The 20,044-nt window shown below is 56.5% G+C and overlaps 1 protein-coding gene across 42 annotated transcripts in view; it reads right to left on the bottom strand.

Annotated features, from left to right (window-relative positions):
* LOC117589543 (dystonin) overlaps window positions 1-20,044 on the bottom strand; it is a 66,118-nt gene that overhangs the window by 10,600 nt on the left and 35,474 nt on the right. For 36 of the 42 annotated variants that reach the window (XR_004574222.1, XM_034281762.1, XM_034281770.1 and 33 more), the window contains 3 exons: window positions 9,643-19,987; window positions 7,621-7,767; window positions 72-7,558 (listed from right to left, as the gene is read on the bottom strand). Coding sequence is in view for 41 of the 42 variants with exons in the window: in XM_034281762.1 (XP_034137653.1) it covers window positions 72-7,558; window positions 7,621-7,767; window positions 9,643-19,987 (17,979 nt within the window). In the remaining variant the exon portion in view is untranslated. The remainder of the gene's footprint in view (window positions 1-71; window positions 7,559-7,620; window positions 7,768-9,642; window positions 19,988-20,044) is intronic. The other 6 variants (XM_034281787.1, XM_034281795.1, XM_034281804.1 and 3 more) reach the window with 1 other exon arrangement.

The raw sequence follows: 20,044 nt of genomic DNA, 5'->3' as shown, positions 1-20,044 counted from the left end.
TAAAATATTAGATTTAAATCGATTCGGGAAGAGATACAAGAAGGATAGGTTTGTGGGTGGATGGTCCTTACCTGTTTAATGCTTCTACTTCGACCATATGCGGATCGACTTCATCCTTGAACGACTTGAGTTGCTCAATCTGTCGCTTGACGGCATCAATGTCGGAGCCCACGGGTCCCAGATGGCCAAACTTGTCCTCGGCCTTGGTGAGGAACTTGAGCAGGTTCTGGAGTGTCTCGTGGAACTCCATGGCCTTCTCCATGGCATCGATGAGGTTCTCCTCGCGCTTGGCATACAGCGCCGTGATGTTGTCCCAGGCATTGTCCAGGTCCTCGATGTGCTTCTTCACCTCTGGCTTGTCGGGTTCGCCGCACATGTTCATCAGGTTGCTGCCATGACGGCGCACCTGCTCGACCTCTGGCTTGGTCTGGTCGATCTCATGGCGGATCTCTTGCAGGGCCACCTGCTGCTTCTTGATGTCCTGTGGCTGGGCTGCTGGCGGTTCCTGGCAGGAGAGCGTCTCCTCCAGATCCTTGAGGGTCTTCATCACGCTGTTCAGCTGCTTCCAGAAGGGCTCGGCCACGCTCAGGATATCGTCCAGCGAGCTGCCGCGCTTCTTGGTTGCCTTCTGCACATCGTTCCACAGATTGTTGAGCTTCTCCAGCTTCGCCTTGATGTCGCGCACAGCCGGATCGGCCTTGTTGCCCGCCTTGGCAATGACATCATTGGCCGCCCGCTGCACGGCACTGAAGGCATCCTGCCGCTTGTCCAGGTCATCCATCAAAGCGTCGTTGTCCTCGATCTGCTCGCGAATCTTCTGCGGCAGGGCGGACAGCGGATCCAATTGGTTCACCTGATCCACTGTATTGGCCAGGGCCCGCAGCATGCCCTCCAGCTTGTCGGAGAACTGACTGGACTCCTGCAGGGCACTCTCCAGCGCCTGCTGTCGCTCGCGCAGCTCCAGCCGGAGGGCGGCATACCGGGCGTTGTCCGTGTCGAGAATCTCGTTGATCTTTGAACCGTCCTCGTCGGCCACCAGTGCCCCCAATGCCTCCCCTGTCTTGTTCAGCTTGTCCAGGAGTGGCTTGTGCTCCGCAATCGACTGCAGCAGGCGCTCGTTCTTGTCCTGCTGCAGCGTGATCTGGTCGGGACGCAGGGCGGGCATGCTCAGGCGTGAGATTTGCTGCTCCATGTCGTCCAGCCAGGCGGTGAGGCCCTGGTGCGAGTCCGCAAAGTGCTCCGACAGGGGCAGGGCCTGCTCAAGGATGCCCAGACGCTCGCTGCACAGCTGGGCGACCGTGTCGACGATCTCCTTGAGGTCATCCAGCTTCTCGCGCAGCGTGGCCGTGTTCTCGCTCTGCGGCGACTCCCGCAACACCTTCTTGGAGGCGGCGGTCACATCGCGCACGCGTCCCTTCTGACTGGAGATGTCGTCGTTGATCGAGCGGTGCTCCTGCAGCTGGGCACGCACCAGTTTCGGCTCCATGGCCGGATGATCGGCCTCGCGCAGCGTGGTGTCCATCTCGCGGAACCATTCCAGCAGCTCATCAATGTCGCCGGTGACCTCCTTGGCCCGCTGGTTGCTCAAATGCAGCCGCTCGGCCTTGCGTTGGATCTGCTCCACGATCGAGTCGAAGCGCCGGTTGTCGCGCGTCACAATGCTCTCGATGGTGGCCGCTCCCTCGCCGGGCGACAGTTGTCCCAGCTGCGGACCCACCTGATTGATGGTGTCCAAAATGGGCCGCATTTCGGCCAGCTCACCCTCCAATCGCAGGACATCCGCCTGACGGGGCTCGCTGGGTGCCAGCGCCGTCTCGGCTGTCTGCATCCACTCGACGAGTCGCGTGTGCGCCTCGTGGAACTGCTGCACCAGTGGCAGCGCATTCTGTGCGCTCTTTAGCAGATCCCCACCGCGATTGGTCAGATCTCCGTAGCGACGCTGCAGCGAGTCCAGCTTGTCCTTCAGTTGGATGGCCTCGTCGTTGGAGATGTGCTTCATCAGCTCGGCGCCGGACTCCACGGTGGCTTCGACATTCGACGCGTGGCCGGCAATGTTCTCGTTGAGCTCCAGCAGATGGTCCATCTGCTCGAGCAGCTTCTCGGCGTACACGGGCACGGACTTGAAGCGCTTCAGCTCGTTCTCCATGCTCTCCATCCATGCCACCAAATCCTGGTAGCTGAGCACCAAGTGACGCAGTCCCTGGCGGGACTCGGCGAGCAGGGCGCCAATGTTGTCGCTGGCATCAACCAAGCCGGTGTAGCGCTCGGTGACGCCGCGCACCTTCTCGCCGAGATTGACAGCCTCCTCGTCGCTGACGAGATGCATCAGCTGGGCGGCCACATCGGCCAGATCGGTAAAGTCGGGCTTCTTGCCGAGAATCTCGTCGTGCAGGCGGTCGTGCTCGCGTATCCTCTGCTGTATCTTCTCCTCGTCTGTGGGTATCAGCTCCATGGACTTTACGGCGCGCTCTGTGCCGTCCAGCCACACTTCGAGGGGACTGATCTTGTCGTGGAAACGCTTGGCCACCTCCATGGCCTCCTCCAAGTCCTGTTCGCGCTGCTCGGCACCGTCGGTGAGGGCATCGAAGCGCTTCATCAGATCGTTCAGCTGCTTCTCGATGGACGCACGCTCGGAGGGCTCGCAGTGATTGGCCACCTCCTGGCCGAGATTGGCCAGGGAGCCCATGGAGTTCTGGCGATCGAGGAGCATCTTTTTGAGGAACTTTTGCTCCTGCAACTGGGCCTTGACCACCTTGTAGTCGCAGCTGGGCGGCTTCTGGTTGGCCACCATCTCCTCGGTGTCGCTCAGCCACTTGGAGAGGCCGGCGAGGGCCTCCTGGAATTTGCCAGACTGCAGCAGGGCCACGTCCAGGCGACGATCGCGCTCGTTCATGCGCTCCTTCAGGTCATTCCAGCGATCGTTCAGCTTCTCCAGATCCTTCTCGATCGTGCTGGTCGAGACTCCGGTGCCGGCAGAGCGCACCAGATCCCGTCCAGCCACATTCACCTTGTCCACATTGAGGGCCAGCGGCTCCACCTTGCGCTCCCTGAACTGGCGGAAGTCCTCCTGCTGGCGACGTATCTGATCCAGCTCGGAGCCCACCGGCTTCATGCGCTTGAACTCCTCGCTCACGTCCTGAATGTCGTCGAGGGTCCGCGACTGATTGTCGTAGAACTCGCGCAGGGCCTTCAGCGTAGCCTGCAGATTGTCCTCGTGATCCTTCACTCGATTGTCCAGGCGGACGAGCGTCTTGCGCAGCGTGGAGATTTGTTCGCGCGTCTGCGTGGTGTCTGCGGCAAAGCCAGCGTCCACCAGGACATCGGCGGCACGTTCGGCATCTTCGAGGCGACCCACCAGACGGTCCAGTCTGTTCTGAAGCTTGCCAACATCGTCCAGCTGCTGCTGCACAATCTTGATCTCGCGTGCGGGCGGCGACAGCTTCTCGATCTCCGTCTCCAGGTCGTTCAGGTCGATGCCCAGGCTCTTCATTTGCTCGTTGAACTGGGACACGGCGGTGGCAGCCGATTGCAGCTCACCGCAACGATCGTCCAGGCGTCCCTGCAGCTCCGAGAGGCGATCGGCCAGACCGTCCACTTCGTTGGTCAGATGATCGGCATCGCCGCCGGCAGCTCTAGCCTCGGCGCTTATGTCCTTGGCCAGAGCCTTGAGCGACTGCAAGGGCTTGCTCAGGTTTGTCAGCTCCTCGCGTATGGCCTTGACACGCTCCAGCAGCTTGGGATCCTTGGCAGCTCCACCCAAAGCATCGTGGGCAGCGAGGCGATCCTCGCAGCGGCCCAGCGAATGATCCAGATTGCGCAGCTCATCGTTGAAGTCACCCAGGCGACGCGAGCAGTTCTCAATCTCGTGGGCACGCGCAATTAGGTCGTTGTTCAGGCGCTCCCAGCGATCGCGTATGTCCTGCAGCTCGGCCTTGATGGGCTCCTTGTCGATGTCACAGCTGCTGAGGAAGGTGTCGCCCAGACCCTTGGTGTTCTCAAACTCACCAGAGTGCTTCCACACCTCGCTGCGGAAGGTCTGCAAGTCGCGCAGTCGCGTCTCCAGCTTCGCCTTGGACAGCACGCCGGGCGTCAGGTCTGACAGCTTGTCCTCTGCGGTGCGCAGCCAGGCGAGGAACGTCTCGGAGGTCTGCGAGTACTTCTTGCAGTGCTCCATGCATGTCTGCAGGCGCGTGTGCCGATCGACGGCCTCGCGGCGCAGCTTCTCCCACTGCTGTTGGATGCGCTCCAGGTCGCGCTTGACTCCGCGATCCTGCTGGCGATCGGACAGATCCTTGCCCTTGTTGATGAGCATAATAACCTCATGCTCGCGGGCCATCACCTCACGGTAGATGGGCTCGTGGGTGTCGATCTGGTGCTGCAGCGTCGGCTTGTGGGCCGAGACCAGCAGGCGATCGCTCAGGTTCGAGAGTTCGCCCGACAGCCAGCCCAGTGTCTTGGAGCAGTTCTCGGCAAAGTGGCGGCCATCCCGCAGGGAGGCCTCTGTCTCGGCCTTCTTGGTGTCCAGCTTCTTCTGCAGCGCCGAGTACTGCTTCTCCAGGGCGGCCACGCGGCCATTGACATCGGCCCGCGAGGCAGGATCCCCGAGAATATTGCAGAGCGTGGCCGCGGACTGTTCCACGTCGGCCAGGAGCGGGCGTTGGCCCTCCAGTTGTCGCTCCAGGTTCTCGATCTTGCGCAGATTCTCCTGGTGATCCCCATCCAAGGGTAGCGTGTCCAGGCTGTCGCTGATGTTCTGCAGAGCCTCGCGCAGCCGATTGACGGCCGCATCGAACTCCTTGGAACTGTCAGCGGCGCCGCCCAGACTGTTGGCGCGATCATCGAGCTTGCCCACCAGATCCTCCCACTTGCCAATGATGTCCTTGAGCTTGATCTCGACGGCCTGGGCATCGGGTGTGCCGGCCAAATGATCGACCACATCGTGTCCAAGATCCTGCAAGTGCTTCAGCTGCGGCTGCTGGGTGCGGAACTCCTCGCGGAGCACTTGCACCTGCTGCACCTGGCTCTGGACCATGCGGGGGTCCGAGGAGATGGGTCCCAGGACCGTCAGCATGCGCTCCTTGCTGTCCAGCCAGCCCTTGAGGTTGCCGTGGGTGTCGAGGAAGTCGCGCAGCTTCTCCGCGAAGGCGATGCGGTTCTTGCAGATGTCGTTGAGATTCTTCCACTTCTCCTGGATGCCGTCGTTTTCGAGGCGCAGCTGCTCGGCGCCGGGCACATCCGACTTGCGACGCAGGATGTCCTTGATCTGGGCCTTGGTGGTGTCCAGCAGGCTCTGCTTCTCGTACATGTCCTCGAGGATCTTGCGCGCCTGCTTGATGCAGCGCTCGGCCTCCTCCTTGTTGGACACCGACTCCTTGGGCACCTGGCGCTGAATGCGCTCGAGGAACTGGGCCAGCCCCTTGAGGTTCTCGTACTGCTTGCGCAGCTCCTCGCTCAGGTTGTCCAGCTCGTGCTGGCGATCGTTCAGTCGCACGCCAATCAGCCCGTAGCGATTGTTGATCTCGCTCAGCTGCTGCTGCACGGGCGACAGCTCCGACAGCTGGAAGCCATCCTGAGAGGATCTGCGGCTACCGAATCCACTGGAACCAGTCGATAGTGGCGACAGAATGCCTCCCTTGGTGGGGCTGGGGCTCCTAGCGTTCTGATCCGCTCCGGACATGCGTCGCAGCGGGCTCGTCCGCTTGATCGGGCTGTACGTGGAGCGTTTCCTGGCGGGGCTCTCGGGCCGTATCAAGGCATCGTACTGCGCTCCCACATCGTTGATCTTGTCAATGGTGGGCGCGTAGTCGCGATAGTCCTTGCAGATGGGCTTCAGCTCGTCGTGCTGCTGCCGAATGCGGTCCAGATCGATGGCCACCGGCGGCAGGCCGTTGACGCGCGCCTCAGTGCTGGCCAGCCAGGCGAGCACTTGGTCCTTGAGTCCCTCGTAGGCGAGCTGCTGCTCGGCCTTCTGCTTCGACAGCTTCGCCCGCTCATCGATGCTGATGTTGATGTTGCGCCACTGCGATTCCAGTGCCTTGATGCGATCCCGCAGGGCCCCGGTGTCGGTGACATCGCGCAGACCAATCAGATCCTTGCCCTGGCGCACACAATCCTCGAATTGTGGCGCCAGCTGATCCTTGTCGCGCGACAGCTCGTGCATGCGACGGGCCAGCTCCTCGGTGGACAGCAGACTGGTCTCGCGACTGTCCAGTGCCTCCTGCAGGCTGCCCATGCGCTGCTCCACGGTGCTAATCTCGTCCAGATATCGGCTCAGGCGGCCGTAGACATCGTCCAGGAACTCGCCACGCTTGTTCACCTTTTCGTAGAGCTTCTCAAACTTCCCGGTGACGTCGTTCAGATTGGCTTCCACCTTCTTGGCGATGCGCGCATTCGAGGCGCTCGCCAGCAGATGCTTGGCCGAGATCTGGACGCTATCGATGCTGGCCTGGTGCGATTGCAGATCGGCTAGGAGCACCTTGTGCTCGCGTATCTGCTCCTGGAGTCGCTCCTTGATCAGCGAGGCGGGGCGCAGGTTCAGCTTGTACTTGTCCTCCGCCTGGCCCACCCAGCCACCGAGGCTGTCGAGCGCGTCTTGCACGCCCTGCGACTGCACGAGCGTCTTGTCGAGATTCTTGCAGTGCTCGCCCAGGTTGTCCAGCAGCTGCTGGTAGCTCTGCTTGATGTCGGCGATGGGCAGCTCCAGCTGATTGATCTCCATGGGGCTGAGCTGGCCGCCGAGGCTGCGCAACAGATTGTCGAGCGCCTGCTGGGCGTTGTCCACCAGGCGGCCGCTCGAGAGCAGCTCGTTGTGCAGTGCCTTGGCCTCGTTCATTTGGTCTTGGACGGCCTTGGGGTCGCCGGCAATCGGCTCGGAAATGAGCCGGGAGACGCGCGGATGCACGCTCCTCAGCCACTCGCTGGCCTTGTCCAGCGCATCCTGATACTCCCGCTGGCGTCCGCCCAGGCCAGAGACGCGATCCTGCAGTGCATTCACGCGATTCAGCAGATCCTTGTACTGTGCAGAGACCAGCGACACCTCCTGCCGTATGGGGCTCTCGGCACTGGCCAGCGGCTCCACATGGGGCAGCCTCTCTGGCAGCGAAGTGCGGAAATCGTTGAGTATGCCCAGGAACTCCTTGCTCTCGTCCACAAACTTCTGCGCGGCCATGGTGATGAAGCGCAGATCGGCCTGATGGCCAATCACATCGCTGACAAACTCCCGAATGGAGTCTGCCTGCGATCCGAGTCGTGTCAGATCCGACAGCGATCGCTCCTTGTCCTCGAGGGTGCGCCTGGCCATTTGCAGCCAGTCGGAGAACACATCCAGTTCGCTGCGCAGCTTCGTGAGCTCATCCCGTCCCGCTTCCAGGCGACGCAGCAGACGCACTGTGCGATCATTGACACGATCGACGCGCGAGCGCAACTCCCGTCCGGAATTCTCCAGGGTGGTTACCTCTGGGGCGGACAGAACATCGCCGCCAGTGAGCACAATCTGTCGGATTTGCTCCAAGCAAGTGGCCACCGGTCGCTGCTGAGACTCGATCTCGTCCTTGATTTGCTGTGACAGAGAATTGGGTATTAGAAAGCTGTCCGCAAGGATCAAGTATGAGAAACACTCACCTTGAGGGCATTGATCTGGTTGCGTAGCTCATCGATTTTCTCGCGAGGTCCTCCAACACTTGAGATTTTCTGTTCGACGGTGGTGACCCATTTGAGCAGATCGTTGACATTCTCCTCGCACATGTTGAACTTCTCGAATACTGCTTGCTATATAGATCAAAAGGCGAACACATGACACGGTAGGGAGATACAAAAAGATCATTAGAAAACTGTTCGAAAAAAAGGCAACAAATTCTTAGCTCGATTTACGGGTCGCTAAAATATATTGGTGGGGGGGATAATCATTGAAAGATATATATGTAAATGTATATATATATATATAGGTCGATAGATAAATGGAACACAAAATATATACATAAAAGAAACACAAACATAAAAGCTGAGAGAACATTTTTCTTTTTGTCCTGTGGGAGCAGCCGAAAAGCAAAGGACTTGAGGCAAAAGCGGGTTTTAAAAAGCATTAAACATAAACCATAAAATAAAAAAAAAAGACGCACAAACACCAAATGATTACTTAATATTATCAAGTACTACTGCTTCAACTACTAACTACTAGGAACAAGCACTAGTTTGGGTGGGTGGGGGAACTACTTTTAGTAGGCACTAACTACAGTTTAATGGTTTTGGTTTTGGTTTTTGGTTTCAGTTTTGTTTGTTGGTTGGTTTTTATGGGGTTTTATCGGTTAGGGTTAATTTTGGTATCTTTTAGTTTTATTTTCAAATAAAAAACTGCAAACGAAATAATATTTATAAAAAATATATATATATATGTATGGTATAAATGCTGAAAAATAGGTAGAAAAGTTGGCATTTAAACAAAATTTATGAATAAATAATAGCTACTTTCCGGGCTGATTGGGCGGGGGTGGAAAGTAAAGAGAATATTACCCTAGTCCAAAACTAAGAGCAAAAGATAGAAACTAAACACTCAGATTAGACTGTAAACCGAGAGTATGGTTGGAAATCTGATCTGATAAAGATACTCCCTAGGATATACGAATTGGGGGATAGTAGAGTATAGAATATAGAAATGCGACGAGAATTATGGCTAATGGGCAAAGACATTTCAATAATAAGATGCCTAATAAGATCTACATACACGAGAGATGAGAGAGTGCTGCTGTACGAAATGCTATTCACCTCTCCTGAATCCATTAACAAAGTGCAGAGACCTTGTGGATGCCCAGTTTTGGGTCTATTTCGTTACACATCTTATTATTAAATTGCCTTTGGTATGGTTATGAATATGGGATACATGGGATGGGATGTGGTGTGTGTGCGAGAGTTCAAGTGAAGAAAATTGTATGCTAGTGTTAAAGACAAATCGATGGAATAGAACAGTAAGAGTATATATAGAGAATAGAGTATTGATTGATTGATTGATTGCTTGATTGTTTAGGTATGTTGTCTTATTGCCGACGTCATTTATGTTTGGAGGAGTATGAGACGACGCATTTTCTTTGGCCCGATATAACGATTTATGGATGGATCTGATCTGTGATCAGTGATCAGTGATCTGTGATCTGTGGATGTGGTATGTGATCTGCTGACATTATTTATTCTGTGATCTGTGGCTGCTTAAAGCGTGAGAGGAGCTCAGCCCAGCGGAAAGTATACGAGTATCGAGTATAGAACATAAAACTGAATGCCATGCGCTGCAATATAAGAGATATGCAAAATAATATATAATAATAAATATGATTTGCACAACAAAGAGAAACTGTTTCAGCAACTAAACAGTTGAAGGAAGGAAGCCCTCTCTCTCTCTCCCTCACATTTGTTTTGGGTTAGTCTGATGAGATATAGAATTAGATATAGATTTTAGATAGAGACAGCGCGCTGATCAAAATATTCGTAAAGTAATACCAAAAAGGAAAAAAAAAAAAAACGTCATGCCACGAACAAAGCTTTAGATTTAGAGTAAATTTTGGCTATTTTGCTGTAATTTCCGTGATCTCGAGCGATCGGTTTGTGATTGGAAATTGATGGGAAAGTCAAACGTTGGACTAGACTTGGACTTACCCTCTGTTCGGCTGGCAGTAGCAGACCCTTCTCGGCAGCCCTGACCAGATCGATGTTCTGCTTGGGCTCTTGGGCATCGCTGATGGTGAGGCGGCCCGCGGTGGCATCGATCAGGCCGCTGCCAATGGCAGCCGCCAGTGGCAGAATGACCCCAGAGTTGGGATCTCGCACCACTGTCGAGGAGGGATCCACCAGGCCCGAGGCAATGGCCTCGGCCAGTGTGAATTTCTTGCGTCGAATGATGTCGGGATGCATTTGGAAGGGATCGACCAGGCAGCCGTTCGTGGGATTGTACAGGCTGAAGGTGATGGCCTCGAGCAGGCCGAAGGAACGCTTGGGCGTGCAGATCAGGCCGCTCTCGTAGGCCTCCTGCAGGGTGCACAGCTTGGAGGTCTGTGTGTTCAGCACATTGGCCTTGTTGGCGTCCATGAGGCCCTTGCGGAAGGCCTCTGGCAGACGGACTAACTTCGCCTTGGCCAGATCCTTGACCAGGGCTGAATCGGGATCCACAATGCCCGCACTGGCGGCCTCCTTGAGCGTGTATACCCTGGGCGTCTCGATGACAGTCAGTGAATCGTTTGCGCTGTCATCACTGCTGCCACTGCCGTTGCTGGCGGTGGATCCTCCGACTGGCAAATAGCTCAGCATTCCGGTTGCCAAATCCAGGCTCTTGGACTCGGCCGCCTGGTCAAAGGTGACCGGCTCTCGCACATAAACAATCAGCGTGGGATCGAAGGCAAAGTAAAGGGCCTTCGGATCGACGAGTGTGCGCTTGGTGGTGTCGACGAGACCGCGTTCCTGGGCCAGCGCGTACGGCAGGAATTTAAAGCTATCAAAGTCGCGCACAAGCGCCGTCTTGGGATCGATTATATTATACCGAATGGCCTCCTCGAGAGACATTTCGCGCGGTTTGCTGATCACAACGCTCACGGGCGTCTGGCTCAGCAGTTCGACGCTGTCCTGTCGACGGACAACCTCGCTGCGTTCGGTTAGAGGACGTACAATGGTCACGAGTATACCGCGCGAGAGTGCCACATCGTAGTTGTATGCGGACTTCGATTTGGGATCAAATACGCGGCCCTTGGACACGTCAATGTCCCCGTTTTCAATGGCTTCTGTTAGCGGAAGCTCTTTGCCGGTGAGCTGGTTCTTAAACACGGTGGTCGTGGGATCTATGAACCCGGCATGAATGGCCTCGATGAGGTCGAGATACTCGCCCGTTGTGGGATCGCAGAATTTTCCCTTTTCGGGGCGATACAGCTGCTGGCGGAGCACCAGTTCGAGGCTCAGCAGGCGACGGTTGGAAACGATGAGTCCCCGTGCCCGGGCTGTCTGCAGATCGATCTGTTCGGAGCTGCTCAGATTATAGCAACCCCTCGAATCGTCAATCAGCTGCTCCTTGATGGCATTGGCCAGCCGCAGATACTTGCCTGTGGCATGGTGCTTGACCAGGCTGGACGACAGGCTGACGACATCCTCCACGCAGGCCTCGTTCAGGTTCAGTTTGCGGCCGGTGACCGGATGCCGAACCTTGCGCGTGGCCACATCGTAGAAGCCCATGGAGAGCAGCTCGTACAGCCCAAAGCCGGCATTCTCAATGTCCACAATCAGTCCGAGACTCAGGGCCTCTCCCAGAGACACAAAGCTACTGCTGTCCGGTTCCCTAAAGACTCCCTCCCTGCGATTAATGATGCCCATGCGGCAGGTCTCGCTGAGGCTGTACAGCTGCTCTGTCTGTTCGTCAAAGTAGCACGGCAGATGGGGATTGATGACGAAGCTGCGCATACCCTCGAGCAGCGTGATTTGTCGACCACTGCGGGGATCGCTCAGCTTGCCAGTTTTGTCGTCAAAGAGTCCCTGATGGATGGCCCGCTGTAGGCTGATGGGAGCATTCACGTCCATCAGAATGCCAATGTCAAAGGCGTGCTTGAGGGTCATGGTCTGATTGTTGTACAGCAGCTTGGAGTTCTGGGCATCGATAATGCCCGCATCCTTGGCATGCGTCAGGTTCAGCTGCTTGTACAGGCCCGTTTTGAAGTCGCGTATCTGAACGCTGTGCTCGTCCAGCAGATTGGTGTCGAGGGCCTCGGCAAAGTTCAGTTTTTCGCCAGACTTGGGATCGACAAAGTGTCCGTCCACCTCATCGTAGACATTCTTCACGACGGCCTCTATGAGGCGCAGTGGCTTCTTGGTCTCCAGCAGGACACCCCTATCGAAGGCCTCCTTGAAGTCAATGGCCTTGTCCTCGTCGTCCTTCACTGTGCCCTGCTGGCTGTCCACGATCCCCCGATCGGCGGCCACGCCAAAGGGAATAATTTGACCGGACTGCAGGTGGACGACCGTCGAATCGGGATCGAGTATACCCCTACGAATGGCACTTTCGGTTGTGAGCTTCTCCCTCGTGATGGTGTTGCTGAATTGGCCAGTCTTCGGGTCGTATAGACCCCGGTAGACGGCATCGGGCAGGCTGCGTTTGCGCTTGGCCGGAATGAGGATGCGATTCTCGAGAGCTTCGTGGAGTGACAGCTTGGTGGAGGCATACGGATTGATCACATAGCCCCCAATGGGATCCAGATAGCCCTTGGCAATGGCTTCGGTTATCGAGATAATCGACTCGGTCTTCGGATCGAGCAGCACCAGCTCCTCGGGATTGATGAGCTTCTTGGCAATGGCGGACTTGAGGTCCAGCTGCTTGTCGTCCTCGTCGATGTTGAAGGTGGCTGTCAAAGGATCGTACAGACCACGCAGCAGGCAATCGACCAACGACAGTGGCTTCTTTGTGCTAATCAGATAGCCCTTGACGAATGCTTCATCGAGGCTCATGTGTGGGGAGCTGAGGGTGCCTCGCACCGTGTCCAGCAGCCCCACTCTGGCTGCCTCCCTGCCCGGCACAATTGTGTCATGCTCGGCATCCTTGACCAGCGTCGTCTCCAGCTCCACAAAGCCCATCTCGATGGCCTGCTGCAGGAGTATCTCCTCGCCAGTGACGGGATTCAGCACCTTGCCGGTGCTGGGCAAGTAGTATTCCCGCTGCAGCACTTCCGGCAGGCTCCACGTCACGCTGTCCGTCTTGAGCAGACGCTGTTCGATGCCCAGGTCGAAGGGCACGAGGGTATTGTTCTTGTTATCCTTGATTTGGCCCGTGGCCGGCAGCACCAGGTCATCCTCAATGGCACAGTCCAGCTTCAGCTCCTTCTGGGTGACTGTGTCCACGATCAGAGAGATCTTTGGATCGACCAGACCTATTTCAATGGACTTTTGCACATCCACCTGGTTCTGACTCTCCGAGTCGAAGAGCTTGCCCGTCTCCGGGTCGTAGAGACCCTTGCGGACGGCCGCCTCCAGGGAGATGGGCTTGCGTGCGCCGGGCACAAGGAAGCCCAGCTGGAAGGCCTCCTCCATGGGTATCTCCTTGAGCGTTTGGATGTCTATCACGGTGCCCGACTGCATGTCGACCACCCCCAACTCGATTGCCATACGCAGGGGGATTACCTCGCCGCTGACTGGGTCGCGCACCGATATCGACTGGATGTCCAGCTTGCCACTGTTGATGGCGTCAACAATGGAGCAAGCCCGACCATCGTCCAGCACCACCTGCCCCGTCTCCTCGTCAATTGCCACCGTCTCGATGCCCGCCGGTCGCTGCTCCTCTGGATTCGAGCGGATAATCCACTGGCGGGCAATGCACTCAAAGAAGGGAATCTTCTTCCCTGTCTTCGGATCGACCATGTGGCCAGTGTGCCTGTCCAGCAACGGCCGCTCCAGAGCTGCCGTCAAAGTTTCGTACTTGCCCGTGCTAAAGTTCTTTACCAAAATGCACTCGGGGTTGAAGATGTTCATGTCAAACACCAGACTCTGGAAGGATATCTTCTGGCCCGTGGAGGGATCGATAAAGTACTGATTCTTGGGATCGTAAATGTTCAGTTCGCTCAGCTTTTGCTCCGTCAGTTCGGTGTCCACGTCCACCAGGTACGATATCTGCTGCAGCACAATCAGCTTGTCATCAATGATCTGCACCTCGTCCAGCGGACTCAGCTGCTCCTCTCGCAGCAGCGTGGACACTGTATCCGTTTGCTGCTCCCCATCGACAATCACCTGACACTCGTCGGGACTGATTAGTTTCTGGGAAATGGCATCCCCAATGGCCAGTGTCTTGGGCACATCACGTTTGAGGCTTGTATCTGATGATGATGATGATGATGGAGCTGATGGCTCACCCACAACATCGCGGGATTCATCATAGGGCGAGGCACTCTCCGAGGATGTTAATGTGGAAGTGGTTGTCACTGTCCTCACTGTAGTAGTTGTGCTGCTGCTCTGGGTCTGACTCTCCTGTGGCTCCCACCCTGATTGTGATTGTGTGGATTCTGTTGTGAGTGCATCGACCAATGCCTTTCCAGCCAGCACAGGTGCAGCCACAATGGCCAGGGCTCCCAGCTTGGCGGCATCCTTGACATTCTGCAGAATGTTGCTGCCTTTGCCTGGTGTCTTCTCACCCTCGATGAAATCGACAACTGTCTGATGCTTATCCGTAGTCGTCGGGGGCTGAACTATTTGCTCCAGTTGTCCTGGCTCTTGAGGCTTCTTCTCTTCACCGACAATGATTGTTGTCTCTGTGGTGACTGTTTCAGTTGTCCGAATGGGTTGCTCCAGCTCTTCCACAGGTTTTTCTGTGATAGTTTCTGTTACCACAATGTTTTCCTGCTGCTCTGGTTCCTTCTGGTGCTCTGTCTCCTGCTGTTCCTCGCTGGTTGATGCTGTTGTTGTGCTGCTCGTGGTGGTAATTGTTGTGGTAGTGACTGTGGATTCCGTAATCGTTGGCTCCTCCACCGTGACAACCCTTTCTTCCACCACTGTCGTGGAAGGTTTCTCAGTGACAATCAGAGCAGAGTCTTCCTTGGATTTATCCTCTGGCTCTTGTACCTCTTGCACTTCCACAATCTCTTCTGGCTGCACAATCACTTCCTGCTCAATCGTTCTTACTGTGGTCCTTACAGTTGTCGTCACAGTTTGGGAGCTTGATGTGGGCAGCTCTTGAGTTTCAGTTATGGTTTCGGTTACCTTTGTCTCTGTGTCAGTGGAGGGTTCGGCAAAGGGCGCCAATGGAGCTGTGAAAGGAGGCTCAAATTCGGGCACCTCTTCCCTTGCAGCGACCCTTGGTTTGGGCTCTGGCTTTTCGGAGGGCTGTGGAGAAGCTTCCTTTGTAGGTTCTGGAATTGGTTGCTTCTCGGGAGTTGTTTCTTTTGGTGCAACCTCTGCAACTGTCTCTTTTAGTGTAGCCGCTGTAGTTGTTGCCTTAGGAGCTGCTGTCTCGACCGCTGGCTGTGGCTTCTCCTTCAACTTCTCCGGAGTTGCATCGTTTAGTTCTGGGTCAGCCTGCTTTGTCGTCACTGTTGTGATCGTTTCAGTTACCTTGATAACCTCCTCTGCCTTTGGCTCTTCCAATTCCTTTCTCTTGACTGGCACTGGTTTCTCCTCCTGGACAGTCTCCACTGGTTCACTGGGCGTATCCGTGGCGGTCTTTGAGGTAGTTACTGTTGTGACTGTTGTGGTGGTCAATGTGCTTGTAGTTTCCACTGCGGATTCGGTTGAAGGAACCTCCACTTGAGGCTGCTCCCTTGGCAGTTGCTGCTGCTGCTCATTGGCTATGAAATTGGCAGTTGTGGTACTGATAAATGTCTCCGTTTCGTTCAGGAGTCTGTCGACATCACTTGGCATTGATTGGGGCTGCTGACGCTCCTGTTGAATGAAGCTGACTTGAGGTTGTTGTGGCTTATCCTTGCTGGATTTGTTGGCATCTTCTGCGGGAGACTTCACAGACTTGATGAGACTCTTGACGCCGCTAACGATGGCACCTCCCGCCAGAACGGGGGCAGCAATGACACCCAGAGCGCCGAGCTTGGCGGCATCCTTGACATTCTGCAGGGTTTTCGATGGTTCCTTCGCCTCGGATTGGCCTTGTGCGAGTGCCGGCACCCCTTTTGTAGACTTTGTGGTGCTGACCACCTGCATCTCCTGCTTGTGGCTGTCCGAGCTGACGACAACTGTCTGTGTGCGCTCCTCCACGACCTCCACCGTTTGCTGATCGCTGACGCTGACGCTGACGCTGGGATCCTCACCCACGGCTGCCTTTGTCTCACGCGTTGTGGTTTCCTCACGCAGGATGCCCTGCTCCTTGGCCTCCTCCAGGCTGCACACCTCACCGGTGTTTACGTTCTGCACCTCGTTGTTGGAGACGAGCACATAGCCCTGCATCAGTTCAATGGTTTTGGTGGTCACCGTGTGCACGGCACGCAATGTCTCCATGATCTCGGTCTTTGGGATGGGTCGCTGGGTGACCACAAAGTCGGACAGATGCTTCACCACGAGCTCACCGTTCTCCAGCGCCTGGCGCAGGGACAGACGCTCGCCAGTGGCGGGCACAGTCATCGTGTGGCCTGCCACATCGATGAGGCCTCGCTCCAGGGCGGCCACCACTTCGATGGCGTGGGGCTTCGGTGCGTAGGGTATGGACATGATGAAGTTCTCCTCGATGGCCTGCTTGAGGGGCACTGGCTTCAGCTTGGCCACAGGGAACAGCACCACACCCTTGGTGGGCTCCACCAGACTCCGTTCCACTGCCACGGGGAATGTCATGCCCACGGGCGGAATTTCCACCTTGGGCTTCTGCTGATCGTAGCTGGCATCAAAGAGCTTTGCCTCAATGGCTTCGGTTATGTTTAGGTTCTTGTTTTTGTAGCTAAATGTGGACTCATCCGCATTGATGATGCCCTTCTCGATGGCCTCCTCTAGCGTGCACTTCTCGGGCTTCTGCAGCCTCGAGTGTGGGTCCAGCACTTCGCAGACGATCGCCTCGTGTAAGCTCAGCGGATAGCCGCTCTCCGGGTGCACAATCGTCTGGCTCTGCGGATCAATGAGACCCTGCGAGGCGAGCCTGGGCACGGACAAGCTCTTGGCCAGCGGCATGAGGATGTGATTCGTCTGCTCGGGGTCGATGATCTTCTGTTCCACTGCCTGGCGGAGATTCAGCTCTCGATTGCTCTGCGGATCGATGATCTGGCCACGACGGCCATCGATCAGACCCGTGGTCAGGGCCTCGCTGATGTTGACCACCTCGCCTTGGGGGCTGGTGAAGTTCTTGGTGTCCTCGATTATACGGCAGGTCTCCTCGTCAATGATGCCCTTTCGCATGGCATCCCTCGGCTTGAGGATGATCTTGCGCATCTTCTGCAGCACCACAACCTTCTCCTTCTCCTTCTCTTTCTCCTTCTCCTCGTGCACTGGCGATGGTTGGCTGTCAAAGGAACGCTGATCCCGCGAGACAATTCCCCGCTCGTAGGCCACTTCCACGGGTATCTGCTCGCCCGTGCGCGGATCTGTGACAAAGCGCACGGTGCGCAGGGCTCCCTCGGCGGCAACCAGTGGGGCACCGATCACGCTGAGAAGTCCCAGCCTGGTGGCTGTTATCAAATCCACGGGTTGACCTTCCGCATTCAGTATAGTGGCTGTACGCGGATCGTAGATGGAGCGTGCAATTGCTTCGGTTACGGAAATCTCCTGCCCGGTTGTGGGGTCGATAATCTTGATCAGCTGCTCATCGATCAGTCCCTGACGTGCCGCATCAAAGATATTCTCCGTCTCCCCGCTCTGTGTGAAGATCACCAGAGCTGTGGACGGATCGTAGATGGCACCGGGAGCAATTTGCAATGGCTCGGGTGAGGCCAGCTCTCGCTGGCAGGTTCTCACCTCCAAAAACTTGGGCGGGGCATCCTTCAGAGGCGTGGATACCTCCAGCACATCCGGCATGTTGTTCACCCTCGTAATGCGCAGGATCGTCTTTTGACTTGAACCCCGCGTGGCAGGCACCGTCTCCAGTATGATCTTGCCTTCGTCGATGGCACTGCGCATGCCCAGGACCTGCTGGCGGCTGTTCGTATAGTTGCCATAGCTGTCCAGGATCTTCCGCTCGAATGCGGACTTCACAGAGAGCTTGTCGCTGGGTGTGGTGCTGCGCGGATCCAGCACAGAGACCGACAGATTGTTGATGATCTGCTTGTCGATGCACTCCTCAAAGCTGACCAACCGATCGGTGCCCTGGACATGGAACACGCCAGAGTCGGGATTGAACAGCCGCTGCTCGATGGCATCCTTCAGGCGCCAGCCACCTGGTGGCAGCTCCATGATCTGTCGCTCCGTTACGTTCTGCTCCTGATGCATGTGGCTGCTGCTGCTCACCATCTCCTGGGAGATGGGTATCTCCACGGATTTCTCCACGTACTTGGTGTGCGTTTGCTTGGTGTTCAGCCTGATGGGCTCCGCCTCGGGCAGGATCTGTTTGGTGACAATTGTGATGGTGGACTTGGTCTTCTTGCGGTTCGTTATCTCCGGCACTGTCTGATTGCTGTCGGGCACCAGCAGGCCATAGTTGAGGGCCTGCTGCACCGAGTAAATGTTGCCCGTCTTGGGGTCCTTGAACAGCTGTCTGTCCTCGTCGATGAAGCCCTGGCGCACTGCCTCCGTGAAGGTGAGCAGCACGCTGTCGCCTACGGCCACGCCTGCGCTTGAGCCTGGCTCCTGGGAGCCTGCCCGGATCGTGACATAACGATTAATTGTCTGCTTCACAATCTCCGTTGTGAGGGTTATGTTGAGCAGACTGCTCAGCAGGAGAGCCCCCTCGGGGGTAATGAACTTCCGCTCGATGGCGGTGTCCAAAGGCACTGTCTCCACCCCGTCGCCCGCTTTTGGGTCCAGCAGGTAGCCCGTCTTCGGATCGATCAGATTGTGATAGACCAAATCGAAGACGCTCAGCTCCTTCCCGCTGGCATTGTGTACGCCAATGCCACGATTGAACATCTCGTACACCTCCTGCCGGACAAGACCCTCGCCCACGGCCACCTCCAGTGGCACACCCTGGCTATCCCTGTCCTTGTCCTTGTCCTTGTCTTTGTCTTTGTCCCTACCGGCTGTCTCTAAGGCAAAGCCCGTGCTCTTGCGCCGCAGCAAATCGCGCGAGAGGGCCACATTAAAGCTAACATAGTCGTTGCTGCGCAGGTCCTTGAACCCGTCAATATCAAAGATCGAACGCTGAGCCACCGAGCTGATCAGGCCGCGTTCCACGGCATCGGGAATGGTGATCAGTTCGCCGGTCATAAAGTCGCGATACTTGCCCTCCGCGGGCAGCACAATGCCATCCGCTATGGCCTTCTGCAGGGTGATGAGCTCACCCTTTCGTTTGGTGATGCACTTCAGATGATTACCGTCGAGCACACCGGCCTCGATGGCCTGCATGATGCTCAGCTTTTCGCGGCGCATCGGACTAGTGATCTGGCCGGTCTGCCGGTCGAGCAGGTTCAGGTCGCAGATGTCCTTCAGCGTGTAGGGTTTCACGATCAGCTGCCGGCTGCGCGCCTCGGAGAAGGTGAGCTTCTCCTTCGTCACCTCGTTCACGTACCGACCCGTCTTCGCGTTTAGCACGCCCGACTGCAGGGCCTCCTGCAGTGTTATTTTCACGTCGCGCTTCGCGTCCACCACTTCGCGCACGCTCGCATCGATCAGCTGATTGGCAATGGCCGAGTCCAGCCGGAACTTGTCGCCGGAGTTGCGGTCCGCTATCCAGCCGGCGGCATCGACCAGCCCGTGGGCAATGGCATCGCTGAGGCAGAGCGCATTCGACTTGATTGTCACCGACTCGTGCCGGATGAGGTAGCCGCGCTCGTAGGCCTCCGCCAGGCTGATGGTATGCCCCGACTTGACCCGGTACAGGCCCGTCTTGGTGTCCACACTCCCCGCAGAAATGGCGTCGGCAATATTACGGGGATTCTCAGGCGATACCACTCCCACCGCCTCGGTGGTGACTACGCTGTTTACCTTGATGCGCTTCTCAGCCGTCTCGTAGCCGGCCTCTGCCTCGCTGATCTCGCGCTGTATCACCTCGAGCAGCGACAGCTCCCTTCCGCTGGGATCGCGTCCTGCTCCCGGCTGCAGCAGCTGCCTGGCCAGCTGGGCATCAATCAGTCCCTGATCGGCGGCCTGTTCCAGGGTGATGCGACGATCGCCCACCAACATCTCGCCGGTGCGCACATCCAGGATGCGCAGCTGAATGGCCTCACCAATGGTTAGGATGCGGCCCGTGCGCGGATCGCGTATGCCGGCAATATCCAGCACCGAGTTGCCGCTGCCCAGCTGCTGACCGCGTTTTAGCGTACGGATCTCATTGAACTGGATCTGCGTACCGATTGCGGGCACAGGGGCAGCAGCATCCCCCAAATCCTGACTAGCGGCATCAAAGTTGTCGCTGCTGTAGATGCTCTTCGAGGAGCTTTTCGTTGTCTTCGTTGAGCTGAATCTACAAAGGGAGTCAATTAGTTATCTTTTACTGATGTAATGTATGTATGAGGAACTC

This window comes from Drosophila guanche, unplaced genomic scaffold, assembly GCF_900245975.1.
Source record: "Drosophila guanche unplaced genomic scaffold, DGUA_6, whole genome shotgun sequence".
NCBI classification, from domain to species: domain Eukaryota; kingdom Metazoa; phylum Arthropoda; class Insecta; order Diptera; family Drosophilidae; genus Drosophila; species Drosophila guanche.
This window is presented reverse-complemented; position numbering and strand designations above follow the sequence as displayed.